We start from the raw sequence: 9682 nt of genomic DNA on the forward strand, positions 1-9682 counted from the left end.
GACAATACAATGCAAGATGTGACAATTTTAACTCTTTTGTGATTTATTGCAGAATGTCGAAGCTTTTATTGCATTATTCGGTAGTTTCAAAAATTTATGGCTAAATGTTGAGAAATTCTGTATCCAAGGGCTTTCATGCATTTATGTTTTGTTCTCTGTATGCAATGTATGGAAGAGTAAAATCAATATTACTATTAAAACTTGTTTGGCACAGATTTTTTCAAGGAAAAATGATTTTTTTTTCAGAATGCTTGGTTAAAAATTGGGAAAAAGTTGTGGGCCCCATAGAATGTGTGGTTAAAATAATTTTGGGGAAAAATGATTTTGAAAAAATCTTTGACAAGCAAGCCTTAAATAGTATAGTTGTGGGGTCGAGGATCCGAACCATCCAACTAAAACAAAGAAGAAAAGTTGTTGGATAAAATTGATAAGAGAATGAATATCCTCCCAATAAAGGGATTAAACCATATTTGTGATATGGTATCAATATCATGAACTAAAAACTTTGACAGACATTATTCCTGATTTTAGTAATGGATTTCTTTTTGATAAAATCATTTAAATGAATCTAAAATTTTTGAAAATAACTTCTTTTAAAGTATTGGATATGCATTTTTTATTGGATTTTGTGTTTGATGATTTTATTACTCATTAAAATTTGTTGCTTCTGCCTTTTCACTGCAGGGCTGTATATGATCCAGAAAACGATTTATTAGATCAAGAAAAAAGGAAAGATATATATGTATGTATATATATATATATATATATATATATATACATACATATATATATAAACATATGTATATTGGATACTAAGTAGATATGTAAGTATATATAAATTTATTAGCAGATGCCAAAGGGTGCCTATAAATGAAGAGTCTATGGACCCTTGTAAACTCTAAGGAACTGGGATGTGGATCTCTCTCTGTGAGCCTCCCGTAGGACGCTCTAAGGCCTTTCAAGGCAATGACGTGTTCTATTGAGTTCTCAAATCCAACCAGAATATCAATGTGCTATATTCCTACATGTTTCTTTTCCCTGTGAAATCTGTGCTTAGTGCTTAATTGACATGATGAGTAGGTATTTATTGCATGTAAGAATTTTTTATTTTTTATTTTTTTAAATAACATTGATCATCAGTTTTACTTTGGATCTTTGAGACTTTAAAGAACCTTATAAATTAAATCCTGTATCAATCCTGCAGGTTGTAAATAATCAAGGATATGTTCTTCAATGTAGCCACTACATGCCTATGATCTGGCCGGAAGGAATTGCTCTGCCCTGTGTAATATACTGCCATGGAAATAGGTTAATAGAAAACATGCTTAATCCAAGGCTGCAGTGTAATTACAAAAGAATATCAAATGTTACCTTTATCTGAACAGGGAAAAATATATTAGAAAAATGGTCCCATGCTTTTCTCGATGGCAAGAAAAGTAGGACCTATGTCCTGTGTATCATGCAGAAATTTGAGATCTAAGTAGAGTTTAACATTTGAGCGGTCACCAGCCATTGTTTATTAATGATCTATCTGTCTGTGCCCAGTGGTTCCAGAGTGGATGCCAGTGAAGCTGCTATTATATTGTTGCCATCAAATGTTACAGTTTTCGCTCTTGATTTCTCTGGTTCTGGACTCTCTGGAGGAGAGTATGTCACTCTTGGCTGGAAGGAAGTAAGTGGCTGAGTAACTTGTCTATCTCTTCTCTCTCCCATTGATAGAGTTGCTTAGGAATTGTGCAGTTAAATTGCTCTCGTGTATAAATCTTTAGAAAAATGCCAAGGGGCTCTCATCTTGGTGACATCCTTTAGGAGTAGAAATAACATGCAGGAACCCCAGATTCTAAGAAGAATGTATTATAACCAAAATGTGCAAATATACCTCAACTGGCAAATTCTGGACTGATTTTGCAGAAGGACGACCTCAGAGCTGTAATTGATTTTCTACGGGCAGATGAGAACATTTCTTCAATTGGTTTGTGGGGACGTTCAATGGGTGCTGTTTCTTGGTTAGTAGGTTTCTTTCATCTCCTTGATGTCTCTTACTAATGCAATGTGGGAAAATGTCAAATATTTTTTGATTTGATAAGGAGATGAAATCACAGAATTCGCATATTAGGTCAAATCAGATCTATATATTCATCATAAGGAAAGAAATTTTGAGATTCTAATGCAGTAATGAGTATCATTCAGATTTACGTTGTGCTTCTTTCAGCCTGATGTATGGAGCTGAGGATCCTTCCATTGCAGGAATGGTCCTGGACAGCCCCTTCTCGAATATGGTTGATTTGATGATGGAATTGGTGGACAGTTATAAATTTCGGCTTCTTAAGTTAACCGTAAGTTAATCAATTAGTAACATAGGAATTATGATCTTTTCATTTACAATCCTTTGTTCTTTCTTCATTTTGGGGCTAGAACTGTCTATTTAGTGCTTTTGCCCCCTCTTTTTAGGTTAAGCTTGCAATCCGCTACTTGCGAAGAGCGGTCTTGAAAAAGGCAAATTTCGACATTAAGAACTTGAACACAATCAAGGTATCTCCACATGTTTGAACAGCTCAAAGTGGCAACTCATTATAATTGGATAGTATCCAAATTTACTGTTTAGTTTCTATATAACTCTACTTCCACCACTTCTTTTTGTAGATTGCAAAATCTTGCTTTGTTCCAGTTCTGATTGGCCATGCCGTTGATGACAATTTCATACAACCCCATCATTCTGATCGCATATTTGATGCTTATATGGTAATTCATTTTTAAATTGCTTAATATTGTTATTCATACATATATATATTTTCATACTGTGCTTCTCTGCCTTTTATATCCTCGTTCCTCAAATTTTTACAACATTTTCATACACAGAATCTGCTACTGTTTGTTATTAAGTCTAACTGTCACTTCGATTCCTCCATGTTGAAATTTTTTTGCCATCATAAATGAAAATTGACTTTAAAAAAAGAGTTAACGGAAACAGATAGTATTTCTGCACCATTTGTCTTTTTTTTATCTCTAATTATCTTTCGTTATGACAAGGCAGAAAATTAACTTCTGCATCTTGATTTATGTACACTTTCGGTCTTTATGTATGTATCGTATTTCCTCCATCAATTTGTTGATCTTCTCAAGTGATGCACGAAATGATCAGTAAATGTAATATAGACTACATCAGTATGTGGAATATGTATTTGCTATGTTCATCAGTCTCACTCGTTCCTTTTCATTTTAGTCATTCCTGCCTTTATACTTTGTTAACTGATTCGCAGGGGGAAAAGAATATAATCAAATTTGAGGGTGATCATAACTCCCCGCGCCCTCAATTTTATTTTGATTCAATAAGTATCTTTTTCAACAACATATTACAAACTCCAGCAGATGAACTAACGAGTACACTTTTTGACTTGTCTCCCAAGTATTTCGGCGAGGTAAATTAAGACTCTGGCATTATGGTTTTTACTCTGGGACCTGAGTTAGTAGCGAGATCTCTGAGTTTATACGAATTTTATTATTGATTTACTACCTCCAGGATAAATTGAGCACTGCTTGTGATGTTGAACACACTGATGATTTATTGGTTTTGCCTGCAGGTACGTATTTAAGGTATTTTTGGTCTGTAGTTTTGGATAGAAATGAATGGTGCAATAGACAGGACTTTAGTTGTCTCTCATAAGTGTCCGATAAAATTTACAAAACATACCATTAGTTCTTTATTTTGCTAACCTTTACGAGACAAGATGTTCCTTTTTTATGATTTTGAGGAAGTTGACTTGCAAATTTGTTCATGTCGAGCAGCTGATAGTACAGAAGATGCCATTAAGCGTCTTGGCTCCAGCATAGTGGTAAGATATACTTTCTCTAACACGAAGATCAAAGTTCTAGAAAAATAATTGGTTTAATATTGTATTCTCGGACACGGTCTCGTCTTGTGGTACCCAAAAAGTTTATTGCCGGTGTAGTAGTAAATAATACTTCATACGTGAAACTCAGGATATTCATCAAGTGCTAATCTTGATTTCCTCTTATTCTTCCGTTCATAACCACTATTGTTGTTATCTATGCATAAAATCTTTCGAATATAAGTCGGATTTTGATTTTGTTGTTTAAATTGCATTATTCAGGTCCTGGCAGATCTATTATCCGAAGATAAAAAATTAGATGCACAGGTACCTGTTGAGCAGAAATTTTCTAATGAACCTTCCTTTAAAATGATAGCTTCGACAGAATAGAACTTGGGGAAAATTTGTGACTTTTTCGAGTTTCACCGAGATAATTTGTGCCCTGCAGGAACAAGGTTTTGGATCTGGTTCTCGTGAGTTTTCTTCTAATATGATCAGCTTTGAACTTTCTAGCGGCAGTGTCAACAGTTATCATACACCTGCATCCATAGATTATGACAAATCCGTGGAGCGCCGAAACGCCACAGATTTCCCGAGCAATGTAGGGGAAGAAGAAAGGGTGAGAATATCTATTCTTTTCTCGAGACTAATGTCTTCGAGATTCACACATTCTTGATCTTAAAACGAAGTATTATTCTCCACAATTTGCAGATGTTCATGGAAGCCATGTTTGAGTCGCTGAAGAATTTGGAACCAGACGATTATTCTTCTACGCAGGGTAACTTGTTTGAAACTCTGTCCACCACCAGCACTTCAGCAGCCAATGATTATAATTTACCTAGAGAATCTCTACGTAAATCTACTCCCTATTTTGAAGCAGAGATTAGTGAATCTTCTCCAAATGACAGTTCAGCAAAGAATGTGGCTTCTTCCCGTAGAGATGCTCTATCTGATATCGACATGGCTGATCATAAGAGGGTCACCGTAAAAGTTGTGAAGAACCCGACAACGAATATTATGGCTGGTTTGCAGCGTCGTTGGGAACTCAATTTCTTTCAGAGTAGATGATCGTAGTTACTATCGTTAGGGACATATTTACTTGTATATTGTGATGTGAATTGTATGGAAAATTTATCAAAAGAAGTTCCTCAGCCATTAATCCTGTTGTTAACTGGGGATAACTGGCTGGGAAGGAGATTATAGCTTTAATTCTTAACAATGGTGATAATAATATGTTTGCTAGCGAGAACTCGATAGTACATGAAAATCAGAAAGAAACGAAAATAAATTAAAATATTGTTCATCATACCATCTTACTGCATGGAAGCCTTGGAAATCAAAACTCTTTACAAGTTTTGGAAACTCAAAAAAAAGTTTTTGTTTTTTCAAATTTTTATGAAAACTCGGAAACTTTACTAGAACTTTGTCTCACAATATGTAATGCCTCGAAAATTTTAAAAAATAAAAGCCATTTGTTAACAAATATAGTATATTTTATTATTTAGAAAAAAATGTGACTAAAATGAAATAAGTTTAAATTCCTATTCTTTTATTTGGGTCTAATAATTAGATTTCCACAGATCAAGATTTAATATATCAATATTGGGTTTGTTGGATAGATCATATTAAATCATGAATTTTAGGCTTGAGAAAAAGTTAACTTGGATAATTTAGGCCAAAAGATATTGCATTTCTAGGAATAGATTTTTTATTTTTTTTTTAAAATTGGTTTAGGATTTGGTGTAATTGGGGCCACCAGTTTCACATGTAGAAGAATTAGAATATTAACTTGCATTGGGTAGACACTTGGAGTTTTAGGTAGAGAATTATTAATCTTTTATTTTAGGACAAAGCTTAAGTTAATTTTAAATAAATCTAAGGTGGATTTACTTTGAAAAAAATCTCAATCATTCCTTACCTTTGTATTTATTATTATTATTATTATTTTCAAAATCCTATTGGAGGATTCTTTTATGCAGATAATCCAAATTATATTTGATAATGATGGCAAATTGAGTGTTGATAAATGAATACAATTCTTTTAGCTAATCCAAAACTGAAATCACATGTTAGGATGAATACAAATGTAGATATATATGAATTCTACGTGTAATTGTAATTGCAGTGGTTGGCCATGATTCTACTTTTGATTTAATAAGTATTAATTATATGGCTTAAGCCATTTTGACAGCTTGGTATACACTCCCCTCACATGAGGAAAGTGGGCCCCGACACATATAATGCGCCGGCCCCACCCCTCGTGTGAGAGGCATGTACACCGAGTTGTCAAGTTCGGTGTACATGTAGCTTGATTCTAATTATATATATCTCTATCACAATCAAGTACATGAATCACATCATAATTTGCTTTATCAAAAAATATAGCTCTATCCAATTTGGTGGTACATGTCTCTTTCATCCCAATTTCACCAAAATTCTAGTCTTTTTCAAATATAAATACAATGTCAAAAGTCTCGTCATTGACTACCAAAAAAGAAATAAATACAATACATACATCAAAGAGAAAGAGTGAAGAAAGAAAGAGAGAGAGAAAAAAAAAGGAAAAGAGAGAGAGAGTAGCACAAGAAATAAAATTTGCATAAATTGAATATTTTAATCACGTATTTTTTTAAATAATTTGACTATAATTATTTATGAATTTCTTAGAATAGAAAAAGTCAAGAAATAAAAGTTCCTAACAACAATATTGTTATTTAAAATCACGTTATAAATGATTATTTAAATACAAACATATAAAACATAAAATCATAGTAATAACACATAAGTACTAATAGAGCTATATAACAACTGCTTATATTATAAAAATTAATATTTACTCAAAGGTAATTGTCGGCTAACATTTGAAAGATTTGTTTCAAAGTATGTATACAATTACATATTAATTAAGGCATGTAATCCCATTTTACATAAAAAAAAAAAATTCACAAAATCCCATTTCATTACAGAAGTTTCAAAATTTTGAATTTTCTTAAATTTAGAATTGTCCGAAATATTGTCTTTCATCTTGTCGATTTGAATAACCCATAATTAAATAGCTTCCAGATGAGGAGGGAGGTCACAGACGGACCGCTTAAATCCCAAGCTCTTCTTAGATAGTGTAGGTCTTTTTAACAAAGCTTTTCAATTTTGCAATTACACAATTCAACAAAATTCAAATAACAAATCGAACATGAAATCTCTTAAAATATCAATTTTTTCAAAGGTCTATTTTTAGAACATCCCCAAAGGTTAAAGTTAAAACACATAAAAATTTATCACATGTAAAATTTAAACCATATGCATGAAACTGTAACGCTCCAAATTGACGAACCTACAGACGTGGTTAGCTTGGTATCATGTTCTTTACCTTTTATTATTGCAATTAAAACTATTGTTTTGGATAGTAATTTTTTGCATTAGAAGTCATCATGTGGTATGACAGTAGGATTGGAGTTACCGTGAAGGGGTAACATTGCTTGTTGCTAGACCTAAAAATTATTTATTAATTATTTTCCTTAAATTCTTTGTGAATTTGTTACAAATCTTTTCTACACTGTTTGACTATTCTATGTAAATTATGTCTGTAATTTTGCTTGTGATCATTATTTGGTATTGATGGCATGTCTAGATCTAAGGCAAGTGCGAAAAGTAAAATGTATTTTAACTGTGGTAAATTTTGGACGTGGTGAAATAGATTGTCCTAAAAATGATAATAAAAGGAAAGATAAGAAGAGAGGTGAGGTAAATTTGGCTATAGGGTCAAGTGATGACTCTAGTGAGATTTATTGAGAGTAAACCTAGTTACTGCATGTGCATCTGTGTGTAATCATTTCTGTATATGTGTGATTGCTTAATTCTATAGCGTTGATATGTTACACGTTTAATTTGTTTGATGTGTGTAACTGCATGAATTAGAGCAATCTTATTATTTTGTGTAATGTGTTTGCATGCAAAGTGAGTTAAAATTTGTGGTGTACTTTATTTACTCTGAGTAATGTGAGAGTGTGGTAGTGAGAAGAAAGATGGACAGTCGTTTTCTCCTTTATCTGTGTGAGCCCGTGTGATTTGTGAGATTGCGTGAGACAGTCATGTAGGGTGTTATCTTCTTCCTTTTTGTGAGCCTTCTTTGTTAGTGTAATGAAGTAGCCAACTTTTTTCTTCTATTCTCTTTATGAGTGCCACCTTCACCATTTCCTTTGTAGATTTTTTGGGTGTTAGTGATTGAAGTAACCTTGTGGTCTGTGGGTCAATTTAAATTGAGCCCTAACCTTTTTGGTTACTAAATGTGTTGATTTGTCATAGTTGGGTTTGTTATGCATTAGCAGTGTTGTTGTATGTCTTTTGGTAAGGTGGAGTATAGATGCGTAGGGGTACATTGTGGTTTGTATCGGGGATGTGGAATATGACATTTGGATCACGAGTGGAAAGGTGATTAAATGTTAGATTCCTTTATCTGTAAAGAGATCCTGATAAGGAGGAATGTGAGGCACTTCTATCACTTCTGTTAGGTGGCGACCCATTATCTACATAAATGGGAGTGATGTGATAATAAATGATTATCTCGAGAACTTAGGATCTATAGTAAGTTATTGTTAGACATGAGTTGAGTGATCAGTCAGTGAGCATGGTGAGCGATAAGAGGAGATATGTGTTCTTGAGATATGAGCAATACGGAATGGCATATGATAAGTGTGATGAGACCTTTTCGTCGGGTCATTTATGCATTTGTAGCATATGTGTTTGACCGCGTGTTTAATTAACTTGGCGTTAAATTTGTTTTTCTATGTAAACATGATTTTTTGAAAAGATCTGTATGTTATCGTATATTATATCTTCATTGCATGATTATTTGCTCTTAATTGATTACTGTGAATATTTGCTTCTACTTGGATTTTTTGATCTTTGTCCCGGTGAGTACATAAAGCATGTATGATATGTGTTGCAGGTTGGAAACACTATTTAAGGTATATGATCCCAATTTTATTGGTTACCTTAATTATACAAGTATTAACTGTGTGTTTTGATTGCTTGTAGGTTTATTGGGCATCAAGGTGGAGATTTGTTGGATTTTGATACATAATAAATTCTGGGATATGATGTTAACGTGGGAATATATATGGGGGAAATTCAAATCTCAAGTGTATTCTTTACATCATTTCAAAAATTAGGTAAGAAGATTGAAAATTCAAAATTCAGTTTGCATTTAATTAATTAAAAATATTTGTTAAATAAATATATTAAAGTCACAGTTAAACAATTAATGGTCACAAATTTATTTACCGATCACATATTATCAAATTAATTGGTCACGAATTATTTCGAGGTCACAAATTGAAAATTTTATATGTCACAGATTTTTTTAGTCACAAATTATCAAATTTTAAGGCCATAGACCAAATCGTTTAGGTCACAGACCAAATTATTGAGTTCACAGATTAATTTAATTTTTAATCACAGACTATCAAATTTTAAGGTCACAGACCACCATCAACAAAAAAATACACTGGCAATCAACCCAAACCACCAACTTGCATCACCACAACCACCGCCGCTGCCGCACACCACACCAACACCAACACCAACACCGTAGCAAACACCACCAACTACATTGCACCAACAAAATCACACACATACCATTGATCGGCCACCTCCACCACCTGCATCAACAACTATCACCACCACCCACAACGCACCAAGCCATCAACATAGCCAGAACCACCACCAAACGTCGACCACAACCAGAACGCCACCATCGCAGTCCTACATAGATCCACCGTACTCGGCACCACCATCATACACCCAAAAAAAAAAAAAAAAACACCAACCACACCATCGCTGCCATGTCACACCAC

At 33.5% G+C, this 9682-nt stretch overlaps 1 protein-coding gene across 5 annotated transcripts; it reads left to right on the forward strand.

The window, feature by feature from the left end:
* The first annotated feature begins 842 nt into the window (after positions 1–842).
* Positions 843–5079, forward strand: LOC111379015. Of its 5 annotated transcripts, XM_023002325.1 has the most exons (14): positions 843–1093; positions 1205–1308; positions 1546–1672; positions 1912–2006; positions 2213–2336; positions 2452–2532; positions 2644–2742; positions 3261–3419; positions 3521–3581; positions 3787–3833; positions 4113–4157; positions 4279–4449; positions 4542–4608; positions 4711–5079. In XM_023002325.1, exons 1-14 carry the CDS (start codon positions 1070–1072, stop codon positions 4896–4898), a joined length of 1392 nt encoding a protein of 463 aa, XP_022858093.1. In that variant the 5' UTR covers positions 843–1069; the 3' UTR covers positions 4899–5079. The 5 variants fall into 5 exon arrangements, with proteins under 5 accessions (XP_022858093.1, XP_022858090.1, XP_022858092.1 ...); XM_023002322.1 differs by having other exon boundaries at positions 845–1093; positions 4542–5079; XM_023002324.1 differs by having other exon boundaries at positions 846–1080; positions 4542–5079.
* The last annotated feature ends 4603 nt before the right edge of the window (positions 5080–9682 follow it).

This window comes from Olea europaea, unplaced genomic scaffold (genome assembly GCF_002742605.1).
Source record: "Olea europaea var. sylvestris unplaced genomic scaffold, O_europaea_v1 scaffold1919, whole genome shotgun sequence".
NCBI lineage: Eukaryota > Viridiplantae > Streptophyta > Magnoliopsida > Lamiales > Oleaceae > Olea > Olea europaea.